This window comes from Melanotaenia boesemani, chromosome 2, assembly GCF_017639745.1.
Source record: "Melanotaenia boesemani isolate fMelBoe1 chromosome 2, fMelBoe1.pri, whole genome shotgun sequence".
NCBI lineage: Eukaryota > Metazoa > Chordata > Actinopteri > Atheriniformes > Melanotaeniidae > Melanotaenia > Melanotaenia boesemani.
The window spans coordinates 492,482-509,552 of NC_055683.1; the positions used below are offsets into that span (position 1 = coordinate 492,482).

The 17,071-nt window shown below is 36.4% G+C and overlaps 1 protein-coding gene across 2 annotated transcripts in view; it reads right to left on the reverse strand.

Moving 5' to 3' along the window:
• The window catches only part of LOC121650021, a 28,987-nt gene that overhangs the window by 3,574 nt on the left and 8,342 nt on the right, over positions 1-17,071 (reverse strand). For both annotated transcript variants that reach the window (XM_042001261.1, XM_042001253.1), the window contains 4 exons: positions 4,855-4,890; positions 4,287-4,360; positions 4,037-4,090; positions 3,730-3,935 (listed from right to left, as the gene is read on the reverse strand). In XM_042001261.1, coding sequence (XP_041857195.1) covers positions 3,730-3,935; positions 4,037-4,090; positions 4,287-4,360; positions 4,855-4,890 — 370 coding nt within the window. The remainder of the gene's footprint in view (positions 1-3,729; positions 3,936-4,036; positions 4,091-4,286; positions 4,361-4,854; positions 4,891-17,071) is intronic.

Sequence of the window (17,071 nt, forward strand, 5' to 3'; positions counted from 1 at the left end):
GCTGACAGACCCAGTCAGGGTCACACCAAGCAGCTTTGAGAAGACAAAACGCAACAATTGAGTCTAGTGGTATTTTATCATTTCAGATAGTCTTAGTCTTGTGAACTATCAACAGATTTCAAGATAAATTGGCTGCCTGAAAATGTAACCTTTTTAGGGTTTCACCGGACTATTTGATTGAATTAAACAATTGTTTAACTTAATATATCTTTGTGATTTTGTTTTTGCAGCAGCAAACTTCCGTCTGAATACCAGACTTCTGTTCAGCATATCGGTGCTCAAATAAAAGAAGACTACAAACCAGATGGAATCACCATCCCCTGGTAAAATTTCATAATGGATAATTCCTAATCCTAATATTCTATAGCTCCCGTTTTCCTGGTTTCAACACTGTACGAGTGATCAGCTGTATGAGCAAAGGTGCAGCAGGAATGGAGCCAGAGAAAAGTACTTTAGTTTTTACTCATTACAAATATACCTTTCCTGGTTTCTAAAATGTGATGAGGGATTACTCAAAGAGTGAGATATAATCCTCCTCTCATGATGTTGCCAGAGAGAAGACTTATAGTAAAACTGATATAGCCGGTAGTAGAGCTGTAGAAAAACATAACTAGTATCAGTGTGCGGTATCACAGACTGATGATAAAGAAAAAGGCACTAAATCACACCATTGAGATTTAATATGGGACTAATAGCTCTGAGTGTGCACAATACAGTAATGTTTAATAATTAAAAAAAAAAAAACCCTGCTTATCTATATTACTACTATGTGTGTTATAGTATGTGTGTGTAATGTGTATATTATACACACACACACACACATATATACATATATATATATATATATATATATATATATATATATGTGTGTGTATTGCTAAATACATAGTTTTGTGTGTCAAAGTTTGATTTCTGTTTAAATTGTTTTGGTTCTAAATAAATATGTAAATATATGTCATCTAAATAATAGGTCATTATGAAATTCGTTTTGGTCATTGAAAACATTGAGTCATGTTAGTACTTATTCTTTAAATGTATTTTTTATCTTTGACTTGTCGTACATGAGATTAGAGTAACATCTGAAGTGCCTCGTTTTCACTGCGACAGCAAGCAAATCTGACCCTGTGGTCTGAACCAAGATGGCCGCCGTGTCAGCACGTCGCGGTAGCAGCCAGCAACGCTGAATGGGGCCTCTATGTATATATCTCTATGGTATATTGAGTGTAACCCACACCTAGGCCCGGTAAGACATAATCACAAAATATCCCTGTGCCAGTGTCAACAGACATAGCGTTGCCTAGCAACCAACTTTTCTGCACTCAACCTATGTGTTTGATTATATTTGTTGGAAGACTTTAATTTCACCACAAAGTGAACTATGAATTGTGATTGGCTGGGTGGCCTGAGCCTGGATGATGGTTGGAGGAGATGACAGCACGGATTTGATTTCCTCATGGGCGTGTTGCCTCGCATTTCCAAACTAGCCGGTGTTCTGAGAAAATGTTGCCACCGACATAATCTACTGTAGTAATCGCTGCTTGAGAAGCAGCACAGAGCAAAAACTGTGCAACGCTGCACTAGTTTCTTAAACAGTACATGAACAAGCGTTTTGGTGATCTTAATTCAGGTATATTCATAAGATATGTGACAGACCGCTGTAAAAGCCGCCTCACTTCATTAGAGCTGTCCCCAAAGGACAAACAGCTCTGACATCTGCCTTTCTTTGGCTGATTTATGCTGCAATAGTGCCATCTACTGGCGTACTCATGTTAATACTATACATCTACATGTAGTTGAGTTCCAGATGCATAATAAAGGAAATTTTCGGGAAAATACCAATACAGAATGTCGGCGTGAAAGAGTGTGAAAATACCATAGTTTCCTGGCCAAAACACATAAGGCGTTGGGCCTTAGCACTAGGGGTGTGAATCTTGCAGCAACTCACGATTCAATTCGATTCCGATTCTTGGGGTAACGATTCGATAAAGAATCGATTCTCGATTCAAACAGATCTTAATTCGAATTCAATCCTATTTGAGTAACAAAACGTGCTGATTAACTCTGTTCCCCCATAAGCCAGAATGAGCTCTGAGGAATTGTTTCATTAGCTGGAAGAAAATTGATCATTTTCATCAGAAAAAGGTTTAAACTTAGCTAACCTGGCAAAGTTTAACTTGTCTTTGTCAATTAGCAGCAGCTATGAAAGTAGTCAAGCTAATGATTTTTAGCCTTTTAAAAATCGATTCTTGGAAATTTTGAAACGATTCTGAATCTTGATGAACAAGAATCTCGATTCCAATTAAAAACAATTTTTTTCACCACCCCAACTTAGCACACCCCCCCGCTGTTGTAAAATCCCAGTAACCCACGGCTTCTCAGGGCTTACTGCTTTGTTTTTTCCATTTCTAAATATACCATGACATTACTATCATCACCTCAGTGATAACTTAGGTGAGTATTGAAATCCTTTGAAGTCAGGCCTTTTACAAATGTTCCATATTCAACCTTTAATGATACCTTCATCTAAATCAGCTGGTTGCTGCAGGGAAACAAGAAAAGACTGCAGGATATTGTGCCTGGAGGACCAGAAATTAGAATCACAGGCCTACACTATCAGTGAAAACCTGGACAAGAGCAGCTGTTATATCTCCAATTTCTGCATCCAAACTGAGATCACTAGACTCCCTTAGCTATTCTGCTGCAAACAAGTGGAACATTAGATCATGATGTGTTTCTTTATTTTAGACCTAACACAATATAAGCCAGTTAGGAGAAGCAGCCCTTAGCTATCATGCTGCAAACAAGTGGAACATTATTTTATTTCAGACTAAATCATGGTTCTTGCTCTTAGTTATTATGCTGCAAACAAGTGGAACATTAGATCATGATGTGCATTTTTATTTTAGACTTAATCCCGGTTTTTGCTCTTAGTTATTATGCTGCAAACAAGTGGAACATTAGATCATCATGTGCACATTTATTTTATTTTAGACTTAATCCTGGTTTTTGCTCTTAGTTATTATGCTGCAAACAAATGGAACATTAGATCATCATGTGCACATTTATTTTATTTTAGACTAAATCCTGGTTTTTGCTCTTAGCTATAATGCTGCAAACAAGGGAACATTAGATCATGATTTTAGACTTAATTTTAGACTTTAGACTAATCACCGTTTTTGATTGTGTTTGATTTTGTGTTTATTGTAATTTTTATGTTGTGTGTAAAGCACTTTGAATTGTCTTTGACCTGAAAAGCGCTATATAAATAAACTTGCCTTGCCTTGCCTTTGTGTGAAGCTACAGCTAGCTTCTGGTTTAACTCCTTTCACTTCCCCCTTGAAGTAGTGAAATAGACACAGTATTTGCTGAATGCTGTGCTTGTTGATAAAAAGCTTGTAGCAAAACATTTCTTGCTACCGAGGCATTTTCTTCAGAACTTAAAACTCACCTATTTTGATTTGCTTTCATCACCTAAAATTCTAGGACTACCTATGTTTTATTTTGAACTTATTTTGAATTATTGACTTATACTCTATTTACCTTGTTTTTAACCATTTTCCGTATTATCCATATTTTAACTGTTCCTTTATCTTTTTTGGGCATGTACACCAGATTTGAGTTTTCTGAAAAGCACAATAAAAATAAAATGTATTATCATTATTATTATTACAGCTATTTCTAATCCATGCTTAACACATTCATTTTGCCAGTTCTAAGAAGAAGACATACCTGTGAAGAACTCTTTACGAAGCGCTCCTTGGTCGATTCCATGTTCTCCAATGAAGGAGACAGAGATTTCATTTTTTGGAGAGGCATGCTTCTGCCTAGCCCATTGTTTCAGTCCCCTTTGGAACAGATCCTTACGTGTCACATTGATGATAAAGGTTTGGGTTGTGTCAACTTTGACTCGTAAAGCCTCCAGAATGGCTGATAAGCTACACAAAAATGTAGAGAAGAAAAAACTAAATTCCATTCTACAAAACGGATTTGATCATAAATTTTCAGTGAAGCTGGACTGTAGTTTGTACTGGTATACCTGCTGAAGTGGTTACTGGTGTGCTTCATACCAATATATTCCTCATTTGGCAAGCTGTAAACATGTAAGACATTTTTCATTTTCATAAAAGGTACTTGAATCTAATCTCAGTTTGAACCTAGGAGCATCTAAAGAGAAGGGTGTAAACATATTGAATCTCAAAAGGGTTTACAAAATTGTATCCAAAATCAGCAGATAAGGCATATAAAATCAAAAAGACACAACAAAATTATTCCAAATTTGAATTTACCTTTCTCCACAAACACTTGCATGTGCACAGATGTCATCTTGTGTAAACAGTTCACAGCACATTGGGCAAGAAACCTATAAATGGAAGAAATAACGTAAATAAATGTAAATTCCAATTTTGGTATCAGGTCAGATGCTACTGTACTCAAGTAAAACATCTGAAAGGAATTAGCTTATTTTAACATGATTTTATGTAAGGCAAAGTAATTAAGACAAGATCTGTCCAGTTAGTGCGCGATAAAAAAAAAAGGTTCATCAGTGTAGACATATGCACATTAACAGGTGCAAGGCTACGGCTGTGGACATGAAAAAGTGACAAAAACCTGCACATGTTTTCCTAAATGCATTTATACGAATGATTCGATCACTCTGGATCTTCCTCAGAACCTGAGGAAGTGTGCAGGCTTATTTTTCACTTTTGACCTAAAAGGTAAAATCATTCTTATTACTTCACAAATCGACAACAGAACTCAGTATGATGCTAATAATAGATTTAAGTGTCTTTGGAAGGAATTCACAATTTTCAGACTGGTATCATGAACCACTACATCACACAGCAGTTTGCTCACCTCATTCTCTATGGATGCCTGAACATCAGGAAATGCCTGTAAAATTAAAATTTTCAGCATTTATATTTATTCACAGCAGTATAATATTCAAATTAAAGGTAACGTATCATGCTTTTAAATCCTTCCTTTTCACAAATAAATCATTAATTTATGGTTTATATAAAGTAAAACTGCAATCCTTTGGTGTGAAATCGTTGTTAGTATAGCGCATCATTCCTGATTTTAACTTCAGGGACTCCCTTCCCCAGAACAGAAATGTCAGGAGAAGCGGTGTCCGCTCTATACGAAAGAAAAATATATTGGAATATATGGGAAAATATACTGCATTATATCAAATCATATATTTCTATATATGTGAAATCAGGGCATATATTTTTAAATATATTTCAATATATTTGTGGATCATGTATCACCTATTGATACATATATGATCATATGCATCATCATGCAACAAAAGTGATGCACATTTTTACATGTTAATTTTTTATTAAAATTTCTGTAAGTCAACTGGTTTAAACAAGTTGATCAAACATTCAGTCATCTCAGTTCATGAACACTTATTTACATTTCATATGACAAGTATGGTGGCATATTTAAATATTTTATACAAGTCAGCGAGCCCCACAATACATCTTCAGAACCAACAACTTTTTTTACGAGTCATTGTATCCATTTGTCACCATTGCTTGTGCTTCAGTTGATCAGAGTTATAGTTCAAAAACTAAGTCCCCCAAAAGTTGATGTTCTCAGAGAAATTTACATACCTCTTTATCATACAATAACACAAATCCATCTTATAAGTAGTGTTTTAGCTCACAAATTTTCTAAGCTTGAATGCATTACAGCCAAAGTTAACACATACTTTGTCCTACACCTTTCAGTCTTCTACACTGGACCTTGGAGGTATACATGCATAAAGGCTGGAGTATTGTGGCAAATCAATAAGTAAACATTTTTTTTTGAAAGTCATAACATCAAATACCTGTTTCCTGCCCCGCAATTCTCTTTTCAGAGGAACAACATATTCTGCATTGATCACTGTACTGTGTGATCTCTCATACTCCCTTCCAAGTGCAAAGCACTGTCGATGGCTTTGTTGGTCTACTACAATATAATAGTAAACCATGGCTATGTGTCCATTCTGTAATAAAACTGTGAAGCTGTTCCTTTTTACTACTCGAGTAAATTCTTGTGAGTAAAACAGATTTCCATTGACCAGAATTCTGCTAAATATTTTTACTACTGTATCTGCAGTAACTGTGAGTTTCTCTCTCACAGCCAACATTTCCTCACTTGTAAGTTTTCGTGACCAATGCAAACCAAGTGACAGAACCTGATCTGTTATTCTTTCATACTGCTTCAGTCGCTTTTGACCAGTTAAGTGGTTGTATAACTGGATACATTCTGGAAGAGCATTTCTTAACAAATCCTTCCTGATAAGAGGCAATACTTGTCTGTATGAAAATTCTTTCATTATCTGTAAAGGAACAAATTGAGTGCCATGGAACATTTTTAGTATTTCCCCATTAAATGATTCAAAAATATATCCTGAATGTGCCCATAGAGGTCCCCAGTTCCTTACAGAATCAGGTAAATGAAGACACAAATGCACATTAAATGACACATTTTGCTTTCCATACAGAATTTCAAACTGTTTGACAAACTCCACAACCAGTTTTTCACATTTTTTTAAATCTTCTGTTGTAATAATGTCCTTGCATAACAAAAACATAAATGTGACAAGGATTAACCAGTGCTGGTAAAAAACCAGCGGGAGGATTCCTTTTAGCACAAACATACTGTAAAACAGCAACCAATTCTGCCACTCACTTGCTTTCCAAAACTTCCTTTGCTGAAGGGATCGAGGAACTCTTGTAATATTACAAGGAGGCTTAATTTCTAAAAGTTGTTGATCAAGTTCAGACACTCTACTTCCAATGTAATATGGTTTTTCATGGTTTTCACTGTCCCGCCACATGCTTGCCATTTGCCTTACAACACCAAGATGTACATTGTGCATATGACCTGGAGGCATGCAAGATATAATGGCAAAATATGGAATGTTCATGAGACATGTGGGTCCTTTAACACCTCTCATAGATTTAGAGGTGTGCAGAGCCTCTCTTGCATCATCAATGGTAGAGGCATGGTTTCTTTTTGGCACATCTTTGTATGGGTATACTCTGACACAGCCATTACCCTTTTGGACTTGTTCACCAGGGTGCAGACAGAGGCTGCATCCATACTGGCCATTAAACTGTGTCATGTTTTGCAGTATTGGCCTGGCAACTGAATCACACATCATAAGAGCTGCAACAACTCTACACTGTTCCAAAGTGCCGTTTCTTTTTGACTTGAAGCCCACAGTTGCCAACTTCTGACACTCCTGGGTGAATGGCTTTAAAAATGTATTAACATTTGGCTTTCTACTTCCAAACCACAAGCCAAACAGCAAAACATTTTCTTTACGCACGGGGTAAGGGAGCTCATTTACAATCCCTTGTAATGGCCAAATGTTGTATAATGAAGATTTAAATACAGGAACTCCATCACAGTTAAGAGTTAAGGAGTACCCATGAGAGCAACCAAGGGGCCCTCCATTTTTTATCAGCTTATGGTACATTTCACCATTCCATATATCATTATAAATCTCAGAATTACATGTGCCATTTCCTAACTTGACACAAGCAGCAATATCTTCTCTTTGAAGAAGATGTTCAAGTTGTTTTTGGATTGGTAGGTATATGAAAAAGTTTCCATTTTTCAGGGAGTTATTTTTGTCCCATGCTGTGTTACACACAGTGCACTGCCCTTCATCAAGCCCGTCACCGATGTAATACTCACATTTTGGACAGTATATATGACATTGAAGGTTATCCTGTATTGGTCTTAGTTCTTTTAAGAACAGATACTTTGAAGCTGATAGTGTGTTTTCTGGACAGTGAATATTGATCAAATCCAGAAGATCAGTAAGGGCAACACCTGTGAGTGCATGCTTTAAGACAAATGACAGTATTAGTAAAAAACTCTGACCTTTGGTTAGCCGTGAGCCATTGTACAGTGGCTTTTCATTCATTTGAGGCAAAGTTGCATTACCATCATCTTCCACATCCAAGTCTTCACTTTGGAGCTCATCAGTAGTAGCTTCATAACCAACAGAATTATTTTCTTCACTTACAATAATGGATTCACAATCAGAGTCAATATCTGACTGTCTCCCCTGAAATGCGTCCACACTTTCGTTGTCATCCAAGTCTTCAGGAAGAAAATCAATTGATGAATTTGAATCTTGGATCAAATTTGGCAGATCACAGAAGTGATGATCATCTTCATCCTCAAACAAGAGTGGCGATGTAGGACTTTTGTAAAGTACATCTGAATCTGGTAATGGGTTCTGTAAAAGAAGAAAAAAGAAAGAAAAAGAAAAACAATTATGCACATTCTACAAAAGTATTAAAAAGCACTTTATTACTTTCATTGACATATCTTGACTTGTCTTTTACGTACATTGTAAACTGTAAAATTTACATACAACCAATATCTGGGCCGGCTGTAGCTCAGGAGGAAGAGCAGTCATCTACCAACCAGAAAGCCGGTGGATTGATTCCACGCTTCCCCTGACTACACGCCAAAGTGTCCTTGGGCAAGACACTGAACCCCACGTTGCCTCCTGTCTATACAGGTATGAATGTGTTAAGCACTTGGCATGTACGCATAGAAGTGGTGTGTGTGTGTGAATGGGTGAATTTGACATGTACTGGTTAAGTGCTTTGAGTATAGGCAACATGTGACTAGAAAGCAGCTATATAAGTGCAGTCCATTTTTACCTCGAAAGAGGCATAGATATCATGAATAAATGACATGATAGAGTGTATTTATTAATGTGTAATCCCAAGCGAACTCGTATATAAACCCAACAAAATTCAACAGAAAGCGCACAATTCAATTTTTATCTTTTGTTAGAAATATAATCCCACTTACATCATTTTCTGTAACAACATGGTCATCCTCAGAATCCCAGCCAGCATTGTAAGTATGACAATCCTCATCTGGGTTCTGTTATGTAAACATAAAAGGTATTGATCAAATGTTTTAAAGTAGCTTTGATGATGTTGTAAAATGATCATGCCAAACTTTATACCCATACCCAACTAGCTATTATATATATATATATATATACACTGCTCACAAAAATTAAAGGAACACTTTAAAGAAACACATTAGATACATCAGATCTCAATATGAAGTTGGATATCTATACAAATAACGACAGGGCAATGTCTTAGGAACAAAAGGATGCCAAGTCTTTTAATGGAAATAAAAGTTTTCAGCCTACAGAGGGCTCAATTGTGTAGACACCCTAAAATCAGAGTGAAATGAAGATGTGGCAGGCTAGTCCATTTTTTCAAAAACTTAATTTCTGCAACTCAAAATGCTTTTCAGTATCTTGTGTGGCCCCCACGAGCTTGTATGCATGCTTGACAACGTCGCGGCATGCTCCTAATGAGACACCGGATGGTGTCTTGTGGCATTTCCTCCCAGATCTGTGTGAGGGCATCCCTGAGCTGTTGTACAGTCTGAGGAGCAACTTGGCGGGGCCTAATGGATCGAAACATAATGTCCCACACATGTTCTATTGGGTTTAAGTCAGGGGATCGTGAAGGCCATTCAATTGTTTCAATTCCTTCATCCTCCAGGTACTGCCTGCATACTCTTGCCACATGAGGCCGGGCATTGTCGTGCATTAGGAGGAAACCAGGACCTACTGCACCAGCTTAGGGTCTGACAATGGGTTGAAGGATTTCATCTCGATACCTTATGGCAGTCAGAGAACCATTTCCTAGGCAGTAGAGGTCTGTGCGTCCCTCCATGGATATGCCTCCCCAGACTATCACTGACCCACCACCAAACCTGTCATGTTGAACGACGTTGCAGGCAGCATAACGTTCTCCTTGTCTTCTCCAGACTCTTTCACGTCTATCACAGGTGCTCAGGGTGAACCTGCTCTCGTCTGTGAAAAGTACAGGGCACCAGTGGCGGACTTGCCAATTCTGGTGTTCTTCAGCAAATGCCAGTCGAGCTCCACGGTGCTGGGCAGTGAGCACAGGGCCCACTACAGGACGTCGGGCCCTCAGGCCACCTTCATGAAGTCTGTTCCTGATTGTTTGGGTAGAGACATTCACACCAGTGGCCCTCTGGAGGTCATTCTGTAGGGCACGAGCAGTGCTCAGCCTGTTCCGCCTTGCACAAAGGAGCAGGTATCGGTCTTGCTGATGGCTTGAGGACCTTCTACGGCCCTGTCCAGCTCTCCGAGAATAACCACCAGTCTCCTGAAATCTCCTCCATGTTCTGGAGATTGTGCTGGGAGACACATTAAACCTTCTTGCTGCAGCACGTGTGGATGTGCCATCCTGGAGAAGTTGGACAACCTGTGCAACTTCTGTAGGGTTAAGGAATCGCCTCATACTGCCAGTAGAGATAATTTCTCAAGCCAAAACCAGCACGAGTGAAAAATCAGCCAAAAAAGATCAAGAGGGAGAAACTTGAAATGACCTCCACATGTAAAACCAGTCCTGTTTTGAGGGTTTTCTGATTGTTGCCACTGTGGTGCACCTGTTGTTAATTCCATGAACACCAATACAGCTGAAAGTGATTAACGATGCCCTCAGCTGCTTAACCAACCAGAAAATTATCAGACAGGTTTAACTGATTTCATGCCAGGCCCAATAAAAAAAGTGTTCCTTTAATTTTTGTGAGCAGTGTATATATATATATATATATATATATACATACAGTAGGTCAAATGATTAAAAGTTTTAAGCGGATTAATTACAGCTTACAAATTAATCATGATTAATCACGTCTATGCCTGCCCGTTTTTACTGCATCATCGGCAGAACAAGACGATGCTACTAATATTTACTGTTAACTGACCTTTTCTTGGGTAAACATCAGATGTCCAATGGTCAGTAAATGTAGCATGAAATGTACTTCTATATGTTGTTCTAAATCATCTCCACCATGTTCTAGATCATAATTCATACATCATCATCTCACCAAGCGTCTCCATGGTGATGATTTCTGTCCTAAAAGCAGCAGATGTGACGACTGAAGTTAAACAGCTGACATTGATGAAGAAACTGATAAAACTGATGATCTGAATAAAAACTTGTTTTTTACTTTTTATCATTGAATTGTGTGTGTTTGTGCAGCAGTGATAAAAGTCCTGCAGCAGCATCACCCAAAGTAAACACCTGCTGATAAAATACATCACTGCTGCTTGTTTTACGCCGTTTTCTTCCCTTTTATTTACATCAGATGATCACTTTAGTTGTAATAATCAGTTCAATATTTAATAAAATCTAGACCTAAGTTCATTTCATTTTTCATTTTTTTTATACATTTTTGGAATCCAACCAAATTTCAACATTTTACTTTAATTGTAGAATAGATTCTTGTTCTTCAAGAATAAACTCAGTAATTTCAACATATACCATACAGTGTAACTCACCAAACTTTTTTCTTCTGACACAATTCGTTCTTCACTGAGAGGTGTCCACTCGTTGAAATCTTCATCACTTGTCTGTTCTTCTGTTATTCTCAATTGACTTGATAGGGAAGGCCCACTTAGAGAGCTTCTGACATGTGAACTGCTGCTTGGCTGGGGAATTAGTAAAATTAATCACACCATAAATCAATCACTACACCAACAAAATCTTGACAATGACATTTTAAACAAAAAACATTTCAGTGTAATAAGCATACTATTTTTTTCAGACACAAGTGAACCACACTTGGAAGCATGAAAAAAGATATTACTATGATCACCCTCTTCAAAATGTATGTATTATACACACAAGATACAGATTAAGAAGAAAAAATTATTTATTTTTCTCTTTTCATTTTGAGCATAACATACCTACAATAGATGTTACTTTTCTTTATTGTAAAAGTTCATGACTTACCAGATCCTCATCTGATTTATGTCTCTCACTTTGGCTGGCCTCTGCCAGTGCTTTCCTGTGACAGAAGTGACATGACAACATTTTATTGTATTAATTGTGTAAATAAAGGCAATTTTTTTAGTAAATCCTCTCATGCAGACATTTAAATGATATGGCCAAGGTTTGAACACTTATTTTATTTTGGGTAGACCATCCATTTATCTAATAAAAATAAATCGAAGGCTTCAGAGCAAAATGCACCACATAGATTATTTCCTGTCTTAAAGAGACAAAAAAAGGACAGAGATAATGTTATCCCTTCACCTGACAAGAAAGACAACACATTACAAAATTACTATACACTAATATGCTTTGAGAAAAGATCTACCACGTTGCTACCTGCAGCAGCATTAGCTGAATTGATCTGTAAACTTTGACTATACTAGCTTTACAAGCTGCCCCCCCTGCCTCTCCCCCACCAAAAAAAAGGCTATAATGTCATACCTACTGAACTGTGATGAACTTGGCTGAACTTCTGATAAACTTACCATTTTTTCCATCGTTTTGTTCTTGCTGGAACTTCAGAGTTTTCACAGCCAGAGAAAATGTATTTTCTTTTCAAACGATCCATTTTCTACTCAGCAACAGGGTGTAGTAGCGAGCACAACTCTACTCGTGACTGTTGGACTTCGATTGGTTCTCCCCTGAAAAAACTCTTAACAGACGCATTAGCCAATCATCGAACAATAATGTCAACCAATCATACCACAGGAGGGCGGGTCAACGTTCGTCCACGAAACAGACGGTAGAGGAGTAAAAAAAAAAAAAAAAAAAAAGCGGTAAAACATTCTTATCAGAAGTAGCTAGCTACCAGAAAAAACTTTACGAAAATGCACAAGTATGCCCTTATTTCTTGGACCCAGGGCCCGGACAGAGATGCGGTTAGTATAGTCCCTTCCAGCTGGATTATTGACTTCGATCCAGAGGATATGTCTAAAACATACCTGGTGGAATGTCGCATAGCTAACACCAAGAAACCGACTAATGGATGGCAAGTGGAGCAGGCAGTTGTGCTTCAGCTAGCAGGTAAGCTAATGCCTTAAAAAAAATCTGGTACTGACAGTTTTGCTGAAATTGGTTTCAAATATGTAAAAAAAAAAAAAAAAAAATACAGCAATTTTTTAAAGCAATATAGGCGCTTGGTGTTTAAAAGTTTAAAAGTTTTGATGGTGCTTGACCCATATGAACAAGAAAAGCTAACTGACAGTTGGATGTATTTTAACTGCTGCAGTTCAGGTGTGATTGGTGCAAGTATCCTCCAGAAGATCAGCAGTAGCTTAGAGGCTGAGAGCAACACAGAATTTCCAAAAGATTTACAACTTTATGCAATTAAATAGAAAAAAAAATTGTTTTCAATTTTTTTTAATGTTATCTTTAATGGTTTGGCTTTCTTTCTTTTATTATAAAAGATCTCAGTATGTAATACAGCAGTGCTAACAAGTTTCATCCATTTAAGAAAAGGGTTTTATTTTAATGTTATGATTTTGTCATGGCAAATTTTGATTTCGCTCATTGGTGCAGATAAAGAGTCAACATTAAAGTCTGCTGAACGAGCGCTTTTAAAAGTGGACTCGCCTAAAGGCCAGAAGAGAATCAGGAGACCAAAACGCCTGTTGTTTGAGGATGAGGAGGATTCAGCTACCACTGCAGGAGGTGGAAACATCGGGATTTCCAAAAAGGTATTTAAATCAATGAACACATGATGGGGACATTGTTTTTCAGAAAGCAACACCATGATTAACAGCTATAACAAGGATCAGGAACTCTGGATTTCTTGGATTGCTGTTCTGCAGTTATTAGATGTGTCGCTGCTGCAAAATACCTGATTCAAATTAAATGGTTGTCATCTAAAACGTGCTGGACAGTGTCCCAAGACATCAAAAGTTACTGATCACCGAGCTGTAACAGCCTTCTCCAGCCATTAAGGTGCATTCATTTGTACTATTCGTGTTTTTGTGTTTTATTTTCTGTCAGATTTATACTGACAGAAAATGAATACTGTACTTGCACCAGAAAAAAAATCCTTGTAATAATCAAAGGAAAATGATGTGGATTTTGTATTATATTTTAAATGAATTTTTTGATTTCTCTGTTTTATTTAAAAAGAATTATTGATTTGTATAGCAATCCTAGTGTATTTATGTTGTAGTTTTTTTGTTTATATATTTTTATGATTTTGTTTTTTTTTTACAAGAATTAGAATTACAAACTCAAATATAACGGAAATTTAACTGTGAAAATTTTCCTTTTTGTACAGAAACAAAAGAAAGATAAACTTGCAGCTCAGAAGTGTGCTGAGAGGGAAATTCTATCTGAGGACCAACTTTCACTAGGGCTGCAGAGTCCAGAAGAATCTTCGAGCAATGAGTATACTTTCCAAATCAGAGACCTTCAGAACCAAATCAAAGTTCTGCAGAAAGAAAATGCCAGACTGCGCCGCATGGTAGTAAAAGGCAAGTGTCTTTTCAAAATCAAATCAAAATTGGTTTCTACATTTTTCAGTGGTTTCACTGATTCATTCATTTAACATTTGAAAAAGGGATAGGTACAACAACCACACAGCATGTCCTCCAGTACCATCTTATTTATTTTTTTCATCTTTGGCTGAAAATTATAGATACCTGGAAATATGTTTTAAAAGAACAGGAAACTGGACAAACTGAGATAGCTATGGATATATACATAGAGACATATACTGTAAATCCAAGATACTTACAGTAATTACTTCCATCATTAGTTCAGGTTTGGAAAGAAATGAAAAGCTATTGTGTAAATCAGATCAACAACATCAGACTATTGTTTTTACTACAAGGCTAAGGTATAAAGCTGTTCTAGAGGAAACTTCGGTAGTAGTTCATCTCATGGTTGAAATAGATTTCTGTATGAACACTGAAAAGAAGCTGGAAGTTAAAAGATTAAATTGCAAATCAAATAACAATATTAGTCAGAAAAATTGCATATCGTTCAGACCTAATTTTTTCATATAGATCATGAAAAAAAACTTACACCATGCAATGAATTTCTTCCTTTCTTTGTCTGTTTTATGAGACAATAAAATGAAAAGACTAACTTTGAATACAAGAATGAAAATCAACTGCAAAACACAATTTCTTGTTTTTTAAATGTAACCTTAAATATTATAGAAGTATTACTTAAAAATGTCAGATTTTCCCTCTTTGCTCTAACTTAACTTAGTATTTAGGTTCCCAGCTGCCAGAGTGGGGTTGTGACAGGAAAAAATAGCACCTGTTTTGACTTTCTGCAAGTAACACCAGTGTGTCATAGCCTTTTCTGAAACTTTCCCTCATTTGTACACTTCTGTAGTACAGAAGTGATACTTCCTTTTATATGAATTATAAATAGACTTTATTTTGAGTTTGAACCATTCTTGGTGAACTGGTAGGCCTCTTTTTTACCCTGGTGGTGTTAATGATTCGTCATGACTGGAAGACCACTGATGTTAATTTTTAATTACACACTTCCTGTGTTGACCAGTTGATTGGCTGTTTAAATATGGTCATTCTTTGTAACCAGGTGTACTTGCTAGGGTGTTAATTGACATTTTATTCCTTTGTGTATTTTTAATGAACATTTATCCAAATTATTTTTCAGAAATTCCGGCTGTATTGACAGACATCAGAAAGGTCCTGCAGAAAGTAAATCCTGCTGAAGATGCTCCCATTCCTCAGGCAGAAGCTGAGGCAGAAACTGCACCTAGTGAAGTAAGTAGTCTTTTATTAATATTTTTATTAGTATGCATGTTTTTAAAAAGTGCTTTCTGTTGCTTATGGTGATGTTGTTGGTTTTATGTTTCTGATAAGGTCAAAATGGGGACTGGTGGAGTCAGTGTCTCAGCTCACTGTTGGGAGACCGCAAAGGCCCAGAAAACTGCCAATGGGATGGCACGAGTGCTGCTGATGGGTCTTTTCAACACTGACATTCTGCTGAGGTCCAACTTGACTGGCGGAAAGAACAAAGTTGATCCCACTGCAGACAGACGACAAGCTCTTGATGTGAAAAAGCTGCAAGCTTTACAAGGTAAAGAATAAACAAAGCTTACAGATCTGGTGGTATACTTATCCTTTCTGTTTGTGTTGTCATTCACCTATTTAATAGAATAAATAACTGACAAATGTTCTGTAAAAATGACAAATTTAGTCAAGATTTAAGTGAGGTTTACTTTGGTTGGCACACTGAGCCAGTACTTCAGAGTAATTGTCAGCCACTGCTGGTTCTATAAAATATTCTATAAAATAACACCAATTATTGTTATACAGTAATTAGTCTATCATCATATGTCAGTTTAAATGTAATGACCTTGTAATATGACCTTGTAATACCCATTAGTTGCACCACCAACTAAGTTGAACATCCTATTCTAGCACTATTTCAGTCTTACAATTTACACTTATCTAGCTGATTCATTTATTTAGGGATTGTGGTTGAATTCCTCATTTAAAATTTTTATTGTGTTTTTGTGATTATAGATGCTGTCATAAATCACCATCCTGGGACTAAGATATCAGACATAAGGAAGTCCCTCAACACAAGAATTTGTGAATTAAGACACCAGTCAAAGCAAAGACGCAGTGAAGCTGATTAGAGAAAAATCTCGTCATCAACACACCTCCATTCATTCACTTGTTCTACACAACACTGTCAAAAACCTTTTCTTCCAGGTGATTCATGTGTGGTTTAATAAACATTTGTTTTTCAGGCTATTCCGTTAAAAGCATAAACATGAGCAGTTCATTGGTCTCATAATTTTGTATGTTAACCTGTTAATAATAAACATATAGCAAATGTTTGCAAGTCTACCATAACTCGTTCATGTCTTTTTTTATGGATTTTACAAAAAGATTACTTAGTATTTAATAAATGTATATTATTCTGTATATATATTCTATTTGCTCACTGAAGCAATTACTCATATTTACAATAGAATGTATGTGGGGAACCAATAATAATAAGCCACTGGGGGGGCAGGGTTATGTTGTGTTAATTCATTTATTTAGATATATAACAATATATTTTTACTCAGAAATAGTCATATTTTTTATATATATGTAAATATATGTAACAATGTATTGATCATATATTAATCTATATATATATATATATATATATATATATATATATATATATATATATATAGCGTATATATATGTCCTCAGAATAAATCATATATGTTTCAATATATGTGTACATATATG